The sequence below is a fragment of the Eutrema salsugineum genome, unplaced genomic scaffold (assembly GCF_000478725.1).
Source record: "Eutrema salsugineum unplaced genomic scaffold, Eutsalg1_0 scaffold_9, whole genome shotgun sequence".
In the NCBI taxonomy this organism is placed as follows: Eukaryota; Viridiplantae; Streptophyta; class Magnoliopsida; order Brassicales; family Brassicaceae; genus Eutrema; species Eutrema salsugineum.
Genome location: NW_006256342.1, coordinates 4,191,124 through 4,211,157, shown reverse-complemented (window position 1 = coordinate 4,211,157; position 20,034 = coordinate 4,191,124). Strand labels below are relative to the sequence as shown.

The 20,034-nt window shown below is 33.3% G+C and overlaps 2 protein-coding genes and 1 long non-coding RNA gene across 3 annotated transcripts; 2 read left to right on the top strand and 1 right to left on the bottom strand.

The window, feature by feature from the left end:
* Positions 1-1,606: 1,606 nt before the first annotated feature.
* LOC112082852 lies at positions 1,607-2,530 on the bottom strand. Its single transcript, XR_002897382.1, has 2 exons — positions 2,391-2,530; positions 1,607-2,280 (listed from the first exon to the last, which is right to left on the bottom strand). It is a non-coding gene; the product is annotated as an uncharacterized LOC112082852 (long non-coding RNA).
* On the top strand, positions 2,172-4,697 carry LOC18008752 (homeobox-leucine zipper protein ATHB-X). The gene is made up of 4 exons (XM_006390761.2): positions 2,172-2,283; positions 2,383-2,585; positions 2,738-2,817; positions 4,204-4,697. The coding sequence occupies exons 1-4, from the start codon at positions 2,208-2,210 to the stop codon at positions 4,463-4,465; spliced, it is 621 nt and encodes a 206-aa protein (XP_006390823.1). The 5' UTR covers positions 2,172-2,207; the 3' UTR covers positions 4,466-4,697.
* Positions 4,698-11,592: 6,895 nt separating this feature from the next.
* Positions 11,593-14,943, top strand: LOC18008021 (auxin efflux carrier component 3). The gene is made up of 6 exons (XM_006390760.2): positions 11,593-13,015; positions 13,098-13,404; positions 13,485-13,570; positions 14,001-14,158; positions 14,256-14,332; positions 14,424-14,943. Exons 1-6 carry the CDS (start codon positions 11,782-11,784, stop codon positions 14,488-14,490), a joined length of 1,929 nt encoding a protein of 642 aa, XP_006390822.1. The 5' UTR covers positions 11,593-11,781; the 3' UTR covers positions 14,491-14,943.
* Positions 14,944-20,034: the final 5,091 nt, after the last annotated feature.

Here is a 20,034-nt window from a genome sequence, read left to right as displayed (position 1 = left end):
AAACAGATAGGAATGTATAGACTTAGAGATCTGCAGTGATGCTACAATCAGGGGGAGTAATGCGTGTTGTACTCTTTTTCTTTCACCATGGTTTTGTCCCACTGGGTTTTTCCTGGTAAGGTTTTAATGAGGCAACATTCCCCAGCGCATTATCGAGATCCCCATTGAGTAGCTGACCCGGTTCACTCGTCCAAGGGGGAGTGTTATAACACATATCATATATGGACTCTTATACCGGCCCATTAGGCCCATCAGGGCATTGTACTTAACCTAGATTCCCTATGTACTCTATATATACATTCCAGTGATTAATAAAGTTCCTAAATCTAATATTAGATGAAAAAAATATTGAAAAAAAATATTTAACTATTAACAGATACCAATTAATTATGTGGTTGTTGTATGTAATAAGTAAGAAGAAGAAGTGAGTTGTAGAAATCTTTAATGAAGAAGAGGAAAATAAGACATAATTTTTTTTTAATTGTTTAAGTTGTTATGTGTTGTTCTAATATTTTATTATATTTTAAGATTAAGTTTTATATAGTTGTTAATTTATACTATATAAACAAGTATTTTCCTAATAATATATAATAATTGATAATTTTAACTAGAAAATTGAACCTTTAAATTAATTTTTAAAAATTGGCTCGTATGCGAATGTTTATTTTTTGTGTGCATAGGCACGGCCCTCCTACAATAGATCTTCAGCGTTTTCTGATGTACATTGGTTGACAATTGATTTCACAAAAAAAAATGAAAAAGTTAATTTAGCGGCCAATCATTCATGACACTGTACTGGAAAAAAATTCGAATTCTATTTTTCAAACGTTAACATACAATTTTCAATCGATGAACTACGGTTAGTTGGTTTTTGTCATCATAATCCGTAATTCAAATTATAAGCCTATGAAGTTTTGTTGACCTTGCGATTTGTGAATAAATAGCAGAGTTGAGTATACTTTGTGTGCTAATTCGCTCAACCCGGAAGAACGAAATTATTCAACAGAACCGGAGGGATAGAGTAAACCGGATCAAGGTCGGCTAAATAAAACAAAAGCAGGTAGTAGGCCCCAGAGCAACTCCACTTTGGTTGCAAAAGCCTAAAGGCATGGATGTATTGTGGGTATTGGAGGAGTGGCCAATAAGTATAGTCTATAGACATTTGGGCAATTTGGGTCATGCATGCTAATTATCACGAGTTAACCATCGCACGATGCGTAGTATCGCATCAGAAAATTATATAAATCTCCAATTTTTCAAAATAATGGTTACAACTTTTTCATCTATGTAATTCAAATTTGTGTATAATTATATTAATATATGCATTTTTATTGACTATTTTTATATAATACATCTTATTATTTATATATATTACATAATTTTGTTACATTAGTTAATTTAATATATCTGTAAAGTTTTGTCTTTTCAGATTTTCTAATTATTTAATACGGTATCAAACTATACGTTTTAGAATTTATAACAAGATCCGTTCAAGCTAAAGACCATTCTTTTGGTCAAAAAATAAAAAATAAAAAGAAAGCTAAAGACCATTCTCATTTTCCTAAAGATGATGGCATATATATATTTAAAAAAAAAAAAAAAAAAAAAAAAAGATGATGTCATATGTAACGCTCAACGAATAACAACAATTTGGCTACCCGTTATTGTCCTACACAAGGCCATAATGAATTTAATAACTCCGAAAAACTGATAAAACACGTAATAATTGATCTTATTTCATACGAATATGATTTGACTTAACGACACTAGTCAAACCCCTTCTTTCTCTCCAAAGGCACACCAATCACACGTATACACACCTCTTCATTTAATTCTATTATTCTTCCTTTTTTTATTCGCTCAACTTACACTGCCATTTATTCCTCCCTTAATTTTTGTTCCTTCATTTGACCTGCTTGAAACTTTTATCTTTTGTCGTATTTTGAAGACTATTTTTCTTGATAGTTGTTGATATTTCCATCAGGTTTAATTCCTTATTCCATATTCCACGCTTATCACAAAATCTTTCTCCATTGTCTGGCTATTTTTTTCCTTTTGTACTTTCACATGTGTACACAGTGTATATAGTATATACATATGCACACTCACATTTCTATAATCACATATAACTTCAACTTTACCTTTTCAGTTTTCTCCCAAAAAAAAACTATCTTCTTCGTCAAATTCTGTTGATTCCTTTTTCCTCTATGGCAGTCTCACCTAATTCAAGCTCTTTAGAATTAACAATATCAATTCCAAGCTTCTCTCCATCTCCTTCATCTGGTAAGATCCAAAGATTAGTTTTAAAATCATATGTATATTTTATATAGATTTGTAAAAGTTATGTCTTTGAAAAAGATCCAAATAATATAATTTTGGTAGGTGATCACATGGTGAGAGATTTAGACATAAACCAAACTCCAAAGATGGAGGAAGATCGTGAGTGGATCATGATCGGTGCAACACCACATGTCAACGAAGAAGATAACAAATCCGGCGGCCGGCGGCGTAAAAAGCTCCGTTTAACCAAAGAGCAATCACATCTTCTCGAAGAGAGTTTCATACAAAACCATACCTTAACCCCTGTAAGTATATATATGTAAATTATACGATTTTTTGGTTCCGTAAACGTTTTGCTTACGTTGAAAAGAGAAAGAAGAAAGAGATAGCAAGAGTTGATTTTTCTGATGATCAAGTCGGCTGATTATGTTTTTGTTGGATAATAATGAAACCGCAGAAACAAAAACAAGAATTGGCAACTTTTTTGAAGCTTAGTCAAAGGCAAGTTGAAGTGTGGTTTCAAAATCGAAGAGCACGGTACGTATTTGATATTTCGATCCACCTCTTCATATATTCCATCGTTTATAATACATATAAACCGAGGAAAATAAATGTTTACATATATCGTATACAATTAAGTAACTTGCGTTTATATATGAGCTGAGGTATATTAGGTGTAGGGATTTTTGGAATTAGATTTTTAGTGGTTGAGGATATATATATTAATTAATGAGAATGCGTTGACAGAATATTATATATAAAGAGATTGTGTGAGATCGTAACTTAGATCATTCTCAACAAAATTCCGCATACATATACAATTATAATTTAGAAAAGTGTCGTAAAGTGGAATTGATACTTTTTTATCCAAGTGTTTCACGTTGATTCCCACATATATAGTTATCACGTATTTTATGCGACACATGAAAAGCCCGTAATCTATATATAAATGTCTGTGATTTAAAAATCATAAGATATAGAATCTAATAAATGCATCAACAAGAAAAAAGTGATAGGGGAACATGAGGGACAAAGTTAGAGACAATAAATGATGTGTTTATTTTTTCAGCTCATATTTGGCCAGTCCACAATTATGATGTTTCTCCCATATAGTATATTTGATGAAACATAAACTACACATACACCTTTTTATCAATGTTTTCTCTCTAAGTCTACGTATATATGTACATCACATGATTGTTTATATACGTACATTTTTGCATGAGTATGGAGATATCAGATACATATTGTTGCGTGGATGTAGTTCATGAAAACCCATAAAGAAGGAATTTAATCACCTAACACAATTTTACATCACCCGAAAATGTTCCCATGTTTTCTGGTCAGTTTCATGAAAACGTCGTTCTAGTTCTACTGTTATTATCAGTTTCATAAAAATATAACTTCAATTTTCAAAATGACTTTTACAGAAACTTATCGTTTACTCAAAACAAATAAATTTTGAGTTACAGTTAAATGTAATTTAGTTGTTACTATATTAAAAGGGGCATCTTAGTTAGGCTAGGATCCTAAGGCTCTGTAGATATATGAAATTATTTGCGAAACAAAGAAAGTAAATAACTTTCTGGAACAATTAAATACGATATATGACAAGATGATTTTGCGTATTGGTGCATTTCGGGTCAATTAAGCAACACTTATATAGTATCAAATGTGATAACACAGATTATAATTATATATATGCTGTATGTAAAGGTCGGTTGAATAGTCCTCCAAAAGTAGAAATTTCTTAAACACCAACTTCGGTAAATATATTAATAATTCAGGCTATAAATATATATATGTTTGGATAGGATAAAGCTAGAAATTACAAATGACGTATATAAGTATGCTAATAGTACGTAAGCATGTGGCCACAACCACAATAACCAATATCGGTTACACAAAATCTGTTATATATAGGAGTAAGCTAAAGCATATGGAGATGGAGTGTGAGTACCTAAAGAAATGGTTCGGGTCATTGAAAGAGCAAAATCGACGGCTACAAATAGAAGTTGAAGAACTACGAGCTCTAAAGCCATTATCGGCTTCTGCATTAACCATCTGTCCTCGGTGTGATCGTGTGGCCGATACAGCAGATAATAGCTCTAATGCCGTTCAGGAGGGTGCAGCTCGGAGCAGCCAGCCACGCATGCCAATTTCCTCTTCCTCTTCTCCTTGTTGACTGGTTCGGTCAAAGCTTAAGTCAAAGTCAAATATTGAAACGCCTGTTTAGGGTGGCAAAAGCAAAGATTTGATGATGATTAGGAGGATTTTGTGTATAGTTTTCTAAATTATTTATTACCTCAAAGAGAAAAAGAAAATTGTTTCAATCCTAGTTTAATAGCCTTTTTTGTTGGCGATATGTAACTTTATTTTTCGTATCCCCATTTGGATTGACTGATTGAGTAGTATTATTGACTTGAATAAAATATTATAAACCAAAAAATTAATATTTAAAATGACTATTTATATACTTTGTATCCCAAAACCCAAACGAAAACTGAATTAATTAAAACCAAATTTCTTTTAAATTATTTATATTTGGAGTTATTTTGATGACTAATCAAAACCGAATCCAAACGAAAAGATGAACCAAACCAAACCAAAATCCCGTTAAATCAAACTATAAATCCACTATTACAAATGTTCTTATTTTGTTTCAATTTTCGTAAAATCACTTTGTTCGTATCTACTTAAAATAAGATGCTTTATTTGGTGTGTAAGATAAGAAATGTATAATACTTAATTAAAAAAAAAATAGGTATGAAACTGATATATAGATCAAGAGTAGCTAGAAATCAAAATAAATATTCCTACACCATAAAACTGTTATCAAACTTTTTCATATATTCCGACTGATTGGTACGGACAGATTATTAAAACATCCATTAACGTCACTGTCATTAAAGCCCCAACAAACAAAAAACGTCACTGTTATTTGACTTCCACAAGTATCAAATAAGGCTGCTATATATACAAGGGTCCCTATAATTTATCTTCTTTGTTTTGAGAAAAGGCTGCTGTATTTTCCTCGACGTAAATAGCTAACAAGCTTTTTAAAATTGAATTCTGGTGAAGATTTACACCTAAAACACGTGATGTCTCACCATCTATGTAAGTAAATATTTTTCCCACCATCTAAACAGCGTGATAAATAAAAGCATATATATATATATATATCAATAATGGTGGACGACGTACAAGAAGATGGATATATCATTCACAAAATTATTAAAAATATTATACAGTATGAAGTTTGTTTTTCGCAAACCTTACCAAGTTATTTTAGACCCCCAAAAAAAACATATTTCCAAGTGTTAGTAATGAGTTAGGGTCACCAGCACATCTTTGATAACGCGATGTATTGGGATTTATACGTAGAAAAAAGAAGCCCAATGGGCTGAGTAGCTCTGTAGCCGTAACTTGAACCGATAGAAAATTTAAAATCAAGCAGCATTGTTCTTTCGTTTGTTAAACGTTATTAAATACAGTTTATATCACAATTTCTAATAATATTTTCGTTTAACAAGAAATTCACGTTTGACATATTTCAGTAAAATAGTAATTTAATATATAAAAAATAATCTCTTTCGCTGATAATTTTGTTTGTTTTTTCTATAGAAAACCGAGACATAATCACTGGGTATATCAATAAGCGATTCGCACCTTTCTTTAGTAAGAGAGCATTTTTTGAAATAAGGAAAATTATGTTAATATCTGAAGTTTATTTCGGAGACAACTCATAGTAACAGAGGAATGTGTGTTTACTGAATTAGGAAGATAAATGAGTTAGCACCTCCAACGCTAAAAAAAAAACATTTAATGGGTTTAAAGAGTAGATACGGTTCTTCTTTTATGTTTTGCAGAATTTCACTAGAGACGCTGATATGTTACTAGCTGATTGGTCGTTTGATTTTTTATTTTTTTTTGTTTTTTAATAAAAAGCCTCTGAATGATATAGAGAGTTTGCTACACATTATTTTTTGTGACTGATATTATTTTTTGTGACTGATTTGCATATTTTTGTTTAATTTAGCTTTATGTAATGTTTGTTTAAATTTCATATTAATAAAATAATTTATATTCATAAAATATTTGTATTTTAAAAGTTATAATTAAATTAAAAACCAAATTTTAGAATTCTTCATTGCATCCTACTATTAGAGATTCTACTATTAGAGATTCAAATTTGATAGAAATGTAATAGAGATTCTAAAACCAAAAAATGATTAAATTCATTAAAATTTTTTTAATGAATTAGAACTCCTCACTATATCTTATGGTTGGAGGTGGTGTGATGTTATGTTATGTTCTCTAGTTTTCTCATGTGCGTCTCACGTGCTTAATTATGGACATGACGCGTGCATGTCAAATGTCCCGCCACTTTTTTACCTTGTTTTCTGACAATGTCCATGTGGACTCGTCTCATTGGACAGAGGTTCAACATTATCCTTGCTGTATTTGCTTGGTGACGGGAAAATTAAGGTAGCTTTTGTTAATGCTAAAAAGAACCAAGACAAAAGCTACAAGAAATCATTAAGTTGATTTTCATATGAGAATTCAGGAATTATACACGTACGTTAATATTTATTGGTTTTTACAAAAAAAAAAACAGATTCTGTTAACGTCAATTCAAATTCTAAGTTTTGCAATATCCGGGGGAATAAATGAATAACATCATCCAGATGATTATAAAGATGACTCAATCGTGTACGTTATAACATGTGCTATAGACAACTCATCCATCTGTCATTCTCTTTTTTCCCATTTGCTATTGAACTTTTAGTATTTGTCCAAGATTATCTATCAATAATTGACGATCAATACTTTTTTACTTTTTAATTTTAAGAGTTTATTGAAAAGTTTACGACATTTTCACCCTCTATAATCACGTGTTTAAGTCACTAGTAGCCATCATTGTTCACTTTCAAAATTGTCTAAATCACCCCTATGTACCATTTCTATTGAAGAGTTGGAACAATGTGATCAGAACGAAAGTTCTACAAAAGATAACAAAACTAAAATGAACTACACTTGATTTGTATAAGTTAATGCCTTCACTTCTCACGATATTTTTATTCATGTTCATATATATGAATAATATATATCACATGTACACAAACTTTAAATTAAACATAACTTGAAAGTAGATTAGTTAAGCAGTTGAAAACCATAGTAAACCTCAATTAAGCTCGATATGAAGTGATACTAATGCATCGGCTTAATTAATTGTCCAACATTTAGGTTTATTAAAGACCATCATTTAGTCAAACATATATCATCAAATATGAATTTTAGTATGATCGCTATGCTAAACCAACACCGTGCTCCGTGTGTGGTTGTTTATGTGTCCTTATATATTCTATTTTTTTAACAGTCGATAAGTACATGTCTCAAAGATATTTGGAAGCATCAGTCATAAAACTAATTTATACTTTCGTTATCGTTCCTGCAATTCCGTATATCAAAGGCGAAACTATATTAAAGTTTGACTTGGAACTTGATTATTTTAAGCACAACCTCAATTGTATTATAAAAATATTGTGTTTATATCAAAAGGTGTTATATATCTATCAAATTTTATACTAGATTGGAAAAATGAAAATGCGGATAGATTATTTGCTGTAAAATCATCTAGATATAGTGTTGCTTTTTTGTCATAAAAAATAATGTGGATCATCTTGAGAAATATAATTCTAAAAGTCTAAACCATGAATTTTTGTTTTTTAAAAAAACATAAATATGTTTTTATATATTGTTTTGATTGTGAATTAGTGTCTTACTAGTATTAGAACCCATACTTCGTACGGGACCAAAATATTAAAGAACAAAAACTGAACTTGAAATATCACAATTAAAGTTGATGTTTTCTTGAGTCTTCAAACACACATTGAATCATCTTCTTTCCATGAAACATCTTTCTTTCTATTTTATACCAACTGTTTTACAGATCTGAATTTTAGGGAAATAATTACATCATAAACCCTTAACACAAAAAACAATTTTAAGTTGGGAGCAGAACCAACCACTGAGATAGACAGAGACGTATGGCTGCATGAGAGAGATGAATGAATCTTGCCATTAGCCATTTTTTGATATTTTGCTTGTTATCTAGGATACATCATAGACAGATGTCATTCTTTACTGGTGTTATCCTTGTTTTACTTGCCAGCCGGGAGAATAGTCTTCTCTTTTCCACGCCATTGTTTATGTCATAATGGTTGTTCCGATAATCATCCTACCTTCAAGAGATAAACATAATTAGATGATTGTGCTGAGATGCGAGAAGAGAGTTATAAGAAAGTAGAAAGGAAGCTAGCTAATTATATTTCTGTAATCGTTGCACAAATTGTGAATAAAAAATGAGTGTAATGCAAAACAGTCATGTAATTTACAAAACCTTATATAGAAATAGAAATTTGCATCGATCTTTGAAAAACCAGATTTCAGAAGCTCTATAAGCTATATACTTACTTACAGAAGGAAATCAATTTTGAAACTGAGAACTACTCACATATTCTGAATATGTATATATCTTTCAATCAGTCAAATTTCTTATTCTCATGATCAGATATTTCAATTAGGCATTTGAATAGCACACAAAGATTGAAATTGGAAGTACAACTAATTACTTTCCTCAAGTTCTCCAACTCGCTAACTTTTTATTGCTGGATCTCCCGTGTGTGTATATATACCATGAGTCCCATAACTTTTTTCTCTTTGATGCGTCCTGTTAGAAAACAAAAATTCAATAAGTTTTTTTTTTTGTCGAAGTTTGCGTGATCAGTACTTTGTTACCGTTCTCCATCCGTCAAAAAGCTTGAACCCTTGCTAGTTGCTTTTCTTCTTCGTGCTTTACCCAAATTTACAGAAACTTGAATACTATCTCTCTGTCACATAAGAAATTTATGCAAAATAGAGCACCGTAAACAGAGATTAGAAACAAAAAAATAAAGGTCAATATGAGAAACAAAAGATAGATTGATGGAGAAGAAGATAGAGAGAGGGAAACATGAAACAGTTTGAAATCGTGATGAGATTGAAAATTACAGTTCTTCGTGAGATTATGATATAGAAAGTAGAAATCGTTTCACAGATCGTGAAATCGTGGTTTTGAATGAGAAAATTTAGGGATTTTTATGTAGAGATTTTTATTTATAATTTTATGGTTTTAATTTATATTTTAAGTTAATTTTTTTTATTTGATGATTTGCCATTTGTCAACTTTTGATTAATGAAGTGACTTGTGCTTTAGTAATATAAAGATGGGAAGAAACTGGAAGCAAATAGGAAAAAGTGTAGGAACCGTGAAATCAAATATAATTTGCATAAAGGCGTTGTGAGATGCTTTGCATGTTGGAGGCGAATAACAAGTGAAAATTGTCTGGGAATCAGACTCCTAGCCAGGACATGAATGCAGATATGTAGAGGCGATAGACTTTCCACATCTCTACATCTTTCTTCCCGGCTAGATTTTAGGATCTACTGTTTACTAGACATTCTTAGAAAATTAGTAGTTTACCGGCTTATTTGGATGCGATTCTACTGAGAAAGCATATACGGATCAGTCGTTGAGATATCTACAAATAACAAAAAAAAAAAAAAAATCACTTCCAATACAAAGGTATGCCTACCTATACTACTTTGTGGGTACTAGTTCCCTTTTCATAATAAATATTTGGTATTACCTTTTCTCCGTATATCTTTGTGCACTTTCTAGAATTATAATTTACAGTTACCTTGTAAAACTTTAGAAAGATTGGACATATTTCTAGTTCATAAAAATGGTTACGCTGACATATGAAGTGCTTCCAAAAGTTCCCTAAATCTTATGCCGATATTTAGGATTATTTATTTGGTTAATTGTATGCAATTGTTAATATATGTATAGGTTGATTCGACATGACCAAACAGCTAAATTATTAACGACGATTGTGTATAATTTGTGTTTCTAAGGACGGCAGATTTTTATCTATCTTAATTAATCATTCGTGTTTGGACTTATTCGAGGAAGTTGTGTCCAGTGATAATTTATGCAATCAGACACACAAAGTCACAAGAAGGTCACGACATTCTCTGTCTCAACCATTAATTCATATGGAACTTTGGTTGTGTGCTAAAAAGTTAGTTATATACCCATACAGGGGAAAAGTTTTATGAGAATAAACAATAGAAAATAATACATTTCTCTTCATATAAATAAATGATAAAATGATAAATTAACTATATATGTATATATATATATATTCTGATTCTTTATACTAGATTGGGATCTGAACAAATAACTGAGACTGTATGCTAAATTATATTAATATGAAGCGGAATTAGACAGTAGCTTAATGATCAGCAGACTATAGGCTAAGTTCTATTAGAAGTCAAGTAATTGAGTGTTGCCTACTTCACGAGACAAATGAGTAAACCTAACAATAACATATAGAGACACTCGACGCCATTAGCCAAATTCCATTTGAGCCATCCAATTTCTTAGTGGATCTTCTTTGTCTCCAGCCCATCTTGTCTCCATAGTTTTTTAATGATTATTTTTTTTAGTTTTTTTTTGTTTGTGGTTGAACACCCAAATAAGATGGAATTTTCGAAATTTTTAATATGGAACTATTGTTCTTTTATGTTTGATATAATTTGGTTTTGAAATTGATATTCGTCATTCATTGGTATTACGAACATGGCTGTGTTAGAGAATGTGAAAGAAAGGTAAAGTAAAATATACAAAAGCAAAGATGAGGGGACAGAAGAGAAAAGGTATGTCTGCGATGCCCATCTCCATAAGTTGAGTGCCACATGTAGACCTTCTTTTAAAGATCTAAATTTATATGATATTTGTATAAGTAAAACTGTGGCAGACTTTAGCTTTGATATTCCGTTTTCCCCTCTTTTTTTATGTGTTTAAAAATACAGTTTTCATTCTACATTAATCTTCAAGAGATACATTTTCATTACAATTTTTTTTCTTACTACATTTTACTTACTCAAATAGTAAGAACATCTTGGTAATCCGTGCAAAAACTAAAAACAAATTCCATTTATTTACAGATTTTACCATATAGTCATTTACTCATTTACCCAAATAAATGAAACACTAAAGTCACGTAGCAAATTTACACTATAGTTATTATTTTATTTTATGATGCGATCGATTAGAAATATATAAAAAAAAAATTAGCTTTTACTTTTACACAAGAATAAGAAAGAGAAAATGAAAAATGAAATAATAAAAATTTACTAAAAAGGAACTTGGGTCGCCAAGTATTTGCTGTATAAAGAGGTGTAAAGTGGCCATCACTCCTTAAATTATATCCTCAAAGCCAAAGTTGCTCACTCTTTCACACACACACACACTGCTCCAAGTCCCCACTTCTTCTTCTTCTTCTTCTTCTTCTTCTTTAGCAAATCTCCCATCATAATACCTCCACACCGTTGCTTAACGGTTTCTTTTTATTCTCTCCTGTTTCCAATTTTTCCCCTCTATTTACAAAGATCATGATCTCGTGGCACGACCTATACACGGTCCTCACGGCCGTGATTCCTCTCTACGTAGCTATGATCCTCGCTTACGGCTCAGTCCGGTGGTGGAAGATCTTCTCTCCGGACCAATGCTCCGGAATAAACCGCTTCGTCGCAATCTTCGCCGTCCCTCTCCTCTCTTTCCACTTCATCTCCACAAACAACCCATACGCCATGAACCTCCGTTTCATCGCCGCCGACACACTCCAGAAAATCCTCATGCTCGGTCTCTTAGTCCTCTGGGCTAACTTCACACGCTCCGGTAGCCTCGAGTGGAGCATCACCATCTTCTCCCTCTCCACACTCCCTAACACACTCGTCATGGGGATTCCTCTCTTAATCGCCATGTACGGCGATTACGCCGGCTCTCTCATGGTCCAAGTCGTCGTCCTCCAGTGTATCATCTGGTACACTCTCCTCCTCTTCCTCTTCGAGTTTCGCGGCGCCAAGATGCTCATCATGGAGCAGTTCCCCGAAACCGCCGCGTCAATCGTTTCGTTTAAAGTTGAATCCGACGTCGTTTCCCTCGACGGCCATGATTTTCTCGAGACCGACGCTGCGATCGGCGACGACGGGAAGCTTCACGTCACCGTGAGGAAATCTAACGCTTCCCGTCGGTCTTTCTGTGGGCCGAACATGACTCCACGGCCATCGAATCTCACCGGAGCTGAGATTTACAGCTTAAGCACTACTCCAAGAGGATCTAATTTTAACCACTCTGATTTCTACTCGATGATGGGTTTCCCCGGTGGCCGTCTCTCCAATTTCGGTCCGGCGGATATGTACTCTGTGCAGTCTTCGAGAGGACCTACTCCGAGACCTTCGAACTTCGAGGAGAATTGCGCTATGACATCCTCCCCGAGATTCGGGTATTACCCGGGAGGAGGAGCCGGGTCTTACCCCGCTCCGAATCCCGAGTTTTCTTCAACAACTACCACATCCAATAAAGCCATCAGTAAAAATATTAAAGACATTAACAACAATCAGCAAGCCGGCGGCAAGGCCAATAATCATGACGCGAGCGCAAAGGAACTCCACATGTTCGTGTGGAGCTCCAATGGGTCACCCGTTTCGGACCGGGCGGGTCTTAATGTTTTCGGTGGAGCTCCTGATTCGGGATCGAATAATGAACAAGGTGGAAGATCCGATCAAGGTGCCAAAGAGATTCGGATGTTAGTCCCCGACCAATCTCAGAACGGCGAGAACAAAGGTTTAGAAAGAAAATGAAAATCCTTTGTATAAATCTCAAAACTCCACATTTTCTAAATTCAATTTTGTGTGGTTCATTGTAGGTCTAGCTCGTCCGGCGAGTGGAGACTTCGGGGGTGAACAATTTAGTTTCGCCGGAAGAGAAGAAGAAGAAAGAGCGAAAGACGCCGAAAGCGGGCTGAACAAACTTGCTCCAAATTCCACGGCGGAGCTACAATCGAAGACAGGCCTCGGAGTCGCCGCCGGAGGAGAAGCAAGTCACGGGAAACAGATGCCGCCGGCGAGCGTGATGACAAGGCTGATTCTGATAATGGTGTGGAGGAAGCTAATCAGAAACCCAAACACTTACTCCAGTCTCATCGGCCTCATCTGGGCTCTCGTCGCTTTCCGGTTAGTAACTCAAATCAAAAATTAATTAGAACCGATTGGTTCTTGGGAATTTGTTTAATCCGGGTTTTGGGAATATGAAGGTGGCACGTGGCAATGCCGAAAATCATTCAGCAATCTATCTCCATTCTATCTGATGCTGGTCTTGGAATGGCAATGTTCAGTTTGGGTAAGTCATCTTCGTACTTTTTTATTTTTTTATGTCATTTAAAAGGATAAAATTCTCCGATTCAGACATTCGTGCTAGTATTTATTACAGGAAGTTCCCTTAATTTTGCATATTTTCGTTGACATATTAACCATTTTTACATGATAATAGAATTAAGTTAGGTACTCCATAAATCTTGCTTTGTCATTTTTGAAGAAAATTTTAGAAGTGTAAATAAGATTAAAATAAACAAAAGAATTTGGGGATGGACCATCCGACAGGTGGGGCAGTGTTGTGAGTGTCTTATTAGATAAATGATAATGGTGGACGACATGGTCTCGTGTTGTTGATAGTCGTCATGGTCCCCATTTTTTATGGGAGTTGATTGGAATTTATAGACATATTGCATATTTATTTGTTTATTTACTGATTTCGAAATGAAATCGTAAAGGGTTGTTCATGGCGTTGCAACCCAAATTAATCGCTTGTGGGAACTCCGTGGCAACATTTGCTATGGCCGTTAGGTTCCTCACTGGCCCGGCCGTGATGGCCGTTGCCTCCATAGCTATTGGACTGCGTGGTGATTTACTGCGTGTCGCAATTGTTCAGGTAAAATTATTTTATTTTTGTATTTAACTACTTTGGCTTTAATAACGCTTATTAAAATGTGATTTTTATTTTGTTAAACGTTTTGATATGGTTTTAGGCCGCTTTACCTCAAGGGATTGTGCCATTTGTGTTTGCAAAGGAGTACAATGTTCATCCTGCTATTTTGAGTACCGGGTAAGTTATGGATTATATGATTAATATTCATAAGATTACTAATTAATGTTATCCTTTTAAATTAAAATTGTTGAACCAAATGATTTTGCAGGGTAATATTCGGAATGCTTATAGCGCTTCCGATCACGCTGGTTTACTACATTCTACTCGGATTATAAGCTTTTGATTATGAAAAGTGAAAACCCCAAAAATAGATCAATTGTAGAGGGAGAAGGAACAAAAGAGAGTTTCAACTTGTGGGTGGAACAGACTAAAAAAGCTTAGAGTATGTAAGTAAAGACTAGGGAGTAGCATGATTTAAGGATGATGATGCCTACATTACAAGCCAAGAAACCCTTTCTTCTCCATATTTTATACATAGAATATTGGGGAATGATTTGAGTAAGACAATGGGACGCAGATAAGGAGGAGCAAAACATGGGGCAACGAGACAAGATAAAGATAAATAAAAGATTGGAAGAAGAAGACAACTTATTATTTTTGTAACTTTTGTTTGTTTTACACAAGTCCCTTTTTCTCATGTGTTCTTTTATTAGATTTCGGGTAACAATTAATTGATTTCTGTGTAGTTTATTTTTCTTAGCGAAGAAAAGTGTGGTTTGATTTTTGAATCTCCTCTAGTTCCAGTTTCACATTGGCAAATAACGCTTTTGAAGCAAAGAGTTTCTAGGAGTAAAATCTTAGAATAATATACTCCTGTCTATTTTTCTTATTAAATTGTTGAGATTTTAGTAAAATATGTAATAAATGGGTGGATTCACTGATCCTTGTCTGCTGTGATAATGAGACTAGTGGATGAAATGGGTTAGGCGCTTTGGCACTGAAACCATTTCGTGTTATCATTAGTTAAGTTGATGAGTGATATAATTAGTAATCCATGTAGTGTGTAGGGAATAGGGATGATGAACAATTATTATAAAAAGGATAAAGAAAAGGGCCAAAAGGCAGAAAGATAACTAAAAGTCAAAAGCTTATATAAAAAGTTTAATAAAAGCTGCCTTTTCTTTTCTTTATTTGTTTTCTTTCCGTTTCTTTTTGTCAACCAAGTGGAAAATGCATATAAGATAAATTGACTGAAAATGACCGGTTTTTAGCTTACCCCGGCCATTTAATAGAAAGTTCGGCCATTTTTTCCTCATTTTGGGGTCGGTGTTTACCATCTAAAACCAACAAAGTTAACATACCATCACTGATTATGAACCAATAAGAAACAAATATAACTTGCATTACTTTAAAATGGTAGAACACTTTTAGTAGTATCTGATATTATAAATCAATGTTAGAAAACTTTTGGATGTAATTATTTGAAAATTTTATAATTTCCATTTTCCAACTTGCATACCATTCGAACCTTATAGTGCTTCGAAACCAGTGGTTCATGCACTCTATCACCTAATCCAGACGTGAAAAGATGGCAGTAATCACTAATCAGGGATTTATATGTGATTAATTAAGTAATTAGTGGGAAAAACGTTGATTTGGTGCCGAGTTTAATTGAATGTGTTACTGTTGTCGCATTGGATGGGAACATAAGGGGACGCAAATCGAAAGAAGTATGTAAGCAAGTTAATCCACCGTCACGGCTTAAAATTGGTCGGCTAATTGAATAATTAAATTGATTATCAAGATTAGCATTGTCTTTGTTTAAGAGTCTCATTAGACCAACATGCGTCGCACAAAAGCTGTAATGGGCTCCGTGCACCTCCAATTCAATCAATTAAATATCTTTATCTTTAGCCTATGGTATTTCTTGTTATTATCAAAAATTCGCCACGGAATCAGAAACATTTATTGGTAACTTCGTCATGTATTTTGGACTTTGGATAAAAGGGGAGTGTCTCGATGATAAAAGAGTACAATAATCAATTACGATGCATGATTAATTAAGCCTCCTACAAAAGGAGTACTATAAAAGTTTTTTTATTTATTTTTGTTTGAGGGAGAGCGAGGTACATGTATATAAGAGAATATATAAAGCATACGTGTAGTTATGGACTATATATAATGCCAATAATTTCAATATTTAAAACATGAATTCGCGAATCGATAAATATCAAATAACACTCGTTGTAGAGAATGGTTTTGCTAATCTCATTCCAAATGAAAAAAAAAAAATCTGGCTAATGATAGGCTAAATGCTAAACAAAAACATATTCGAATAAAATTATAAAAGTGAATATGCATATATAAAATGCATACAGAATCACTAATCAATTTTCACATATGATCACAATCTAAATAAGGTAACATTCGATTACATGAAAAATGAATTATAATAACAAAAATGAAAAAAAAAATACCAGCACATGATGTTGTTTAAGAATTACATATAAACTTTTGGTGTGGAAAGGGTTGTGTCATGTTCGAGCAAGAGACATGCATGGACCACGGTCGGTTTATAGTACGTGCGAAATGTGTATTTGAGCAAGCTCCGAAAGATCTTATTCACATAAAACAGGCTAATATTTTTCGATATATTTCAACAAAAAACTCAACAACCATAATTTACAATAAACCCGAATCAAAGATTTGGCGACCTAGCATAGGAACCCATGTCAACTAATCTCTCTAAATACCTTCATGTTACACAATGAAAAGATCTAGAAATCTGATACACATAATTACTACACCCAATTGCTCTTTGCTCTCTTACTCGCGTCTTTCTTACTTTTGAATCGCTTTTATAAATCATATTAAACCGTACGTAAATCATTCGGATTCTGGTTTAAAGCTCAACCCATACATACATTCTCTTTCTGTTTTGTGCTCTTTTGACGACCAGTTGTCTAAGTTCTGACTTACATGTTGGAGTATCCTTGAATATTCAAAACGTTCTTGCTCGTCTTCGTTCTTGTCACAGGTTCTTGTTTGCTCCCCATATGTCGTTTTAACCTCCAAGGTGGACTATAAAGTAAAAACCTTTTCGAAAATTTTAATAGTGAAACGATTTAAAACCCACCTAGTGAAAAATTTATGTAGTATATCCAATTTTGAGCTTAAAATTATATAATGTATTTTAAATGATCTAACTGTAACAATTAACTTCAAAAGAAAAAATGGCAGATCTGGAAAATGCCAGATGAAACATAGGCCTTTGGCCCCCAAATAATATACATGCATATATATTTGGTTTCTAAATTGAAAAAAAAACAATTATTAACATATTTATTAAATTATTTTTAGCCTTCAAATTCTCAGAGCTGACGCTAATACATGTATATATATATATATATGCTGAGTAATAATAGTTAGTGGTGATCTCACACAAGAAAATAGTTAGTGGTGGTAAAAAAGGGGTTATAATAGTTTGTGTACGACAAAAAGTGAATAGATCTTTAAAATATGTATGTTTCTTTCTTGTTTGCTTTCTCTTCTACTCGCGCGGGCTGTCTCTATACTATTATTATCTTTGCCCACTCTTCTCATGTGCTCACAAATTCCCCACATTGGCACCTTCTGTTACGTTTATCTCCATTGGATTTTTGCCGTTATAACATAGCTTTCACTGATTTGATCAAATTGGGACATCTAAAGGGTTTTGGCATAAGCCGGACTGTCCGGCCTACAACACGATGGGTGAAGCGTAGGGTAGGGACATAAACACGAATGCACAATCCGTTCATTGAACGAAGAAACCTTTGAAGATGATTAATGAAACTAGAGTGTAAAATGGACGTGGAATAGATAAGAGCTGCATGTGTACTATCCAATTGAATGCAAAGACAATGAATTGAAGTAACAAAAGAATGGACCCAATAGAAGAAGGAAAAGAACAACTGTGACTTAGTTGTCCCAGCTATGTTGAACGCAATGGATCGAGTCACCATTATACCTGTCGAAGGAGAAGAAAAAAAAAATGTGTGGATCACAATTAGCGAACGTAGAGCCAAATAGTCCCTCTGACCCTACACTTATGAAACTAATCATCCCAACCCCCTTACCATAAATGTGCATTTTCTTTTATAACAAAAGTGCATATTATTCATTGTTAGAATATGAGATATATTGTTGGAGCGGAAGGCATAAGAAATTGATATACTGGTTATTTCAAAGAATCAGTGAATGGACAGATCCTGCTCAAGTAAGGTCGTGAATCAGTGAATGGAGATTTTTCTTTATTTTGTTGATTCACGTTTGAATGCCGAAACAAAGATTGAAAAACTTTTTTATTTTATTTTTATATACCAAAATTACAAAAGTTGAATAAAACCCTAAAGATAAGAGATACCTTTTTTCTATTTAAAAAAAAAAAACTTAAAACCACTAAAAGTATATGATTATTATAATAAAAATGGTTTAAATAAATAATTATAATTGAAAGATATGTAAAAGTTATACCAGTAAACTAGTAAATAGATTAATTCATATTAGCGTTTAATCTTACGATACCGTCTTTCATTTTGATTAACCGATATTCTTCATATAGATCTAGATTCTGAGTCTATGGCTAAGAATCAGTTCGACAAGGATTTTTCACTAAGAATAAGGTAAAATATTGAGAAATTGAAAGAAGATGATTGGAGAAAAGTTATGAGAGGATGGGTATGGTGGTGTCCTCGTGTGCGTGGCTGCATTCTCGTGGCATAGCATCACGTTACTAATAATTGAAATGCAATACATAAAAAGTCATTAAAATCTATTTTAAAACCAATAAAGCAAAAAAAAAAAAAAGAGAGAAGAAAGAAACGTGAATAGATTAAGAGAGAGCGAAGGACAGGTGAAGGTGGGTGTCGGCCGAACCACGGACACCGGTCGGAGTCTCAAGAAAAAGGTAGCTTTGCTTCTGGGGACCATTCACACTCTCTCTCAATACACCCATGCCAACTCTAACCCCAATATCTTTTTTATTTTATTTTCGGTAACCACATATAGATAGATTAAAAAACATTTGATTAATGGAAACTACTTTATTTATTTATTTTTCTATAAATATAATTTTAATTTCCTTATGTTTTTATTTTTTTACTTCGTGATATATTTCTTTATCGTTTTGTTTGGGTGATTCGACACATTTTCAAAAATATTGATAATACATGTTGATGTTGTCATTTCTCTTCTCACAAATCAATGAATTTTCTTGATATTAGTGTGGTTATTTTTTGGGTATATTATATATATATATATATATATATATAAATATAGAGAAAACTAAATGAAAAAGAAAGAAGTGTATGGAAAAAAAAAACAAAGGAATGTAAAGGCAAAATACAAGTGTATTCCGGCAACAGTTTGGTTTTGGTGTACTTGCTGCGTTGTGTTTCATGTCCTTTATCTACTTTTCCTCACATTATCCCTGGTTCCCTTCACTTTTGTATTGTTTATTCAATATACTCGTCCATTTGATATATTCTTGTTATTTTTTTTTTTTTGTATTGTAAAGTGGTAACTTTACCTTTGCAAAAATAAATGAATTATAAGTGTTTTTTCCGCCTAAAGCAAAATATATTTTTAGGCCATTGTAAATAATTTGGGCCGGGCCCAAACACTTAGGCCGATTGAAAAGAACGTGAAAGATGATATACCCCCTCTCCTTTCATTATTCCCAGCCACGGCCCGGGCCAGCCCAGTTTACTTGTCTCTTCAAAAGCCCTTATTGGAAATGCACCTTATATGCCACAGGCACACCTTGTAGAATTTGAATTCTCCAACGTGAAATCTTTATGGGCTCGAGAAAAATTCTTATATTGGATCTTATCATAACA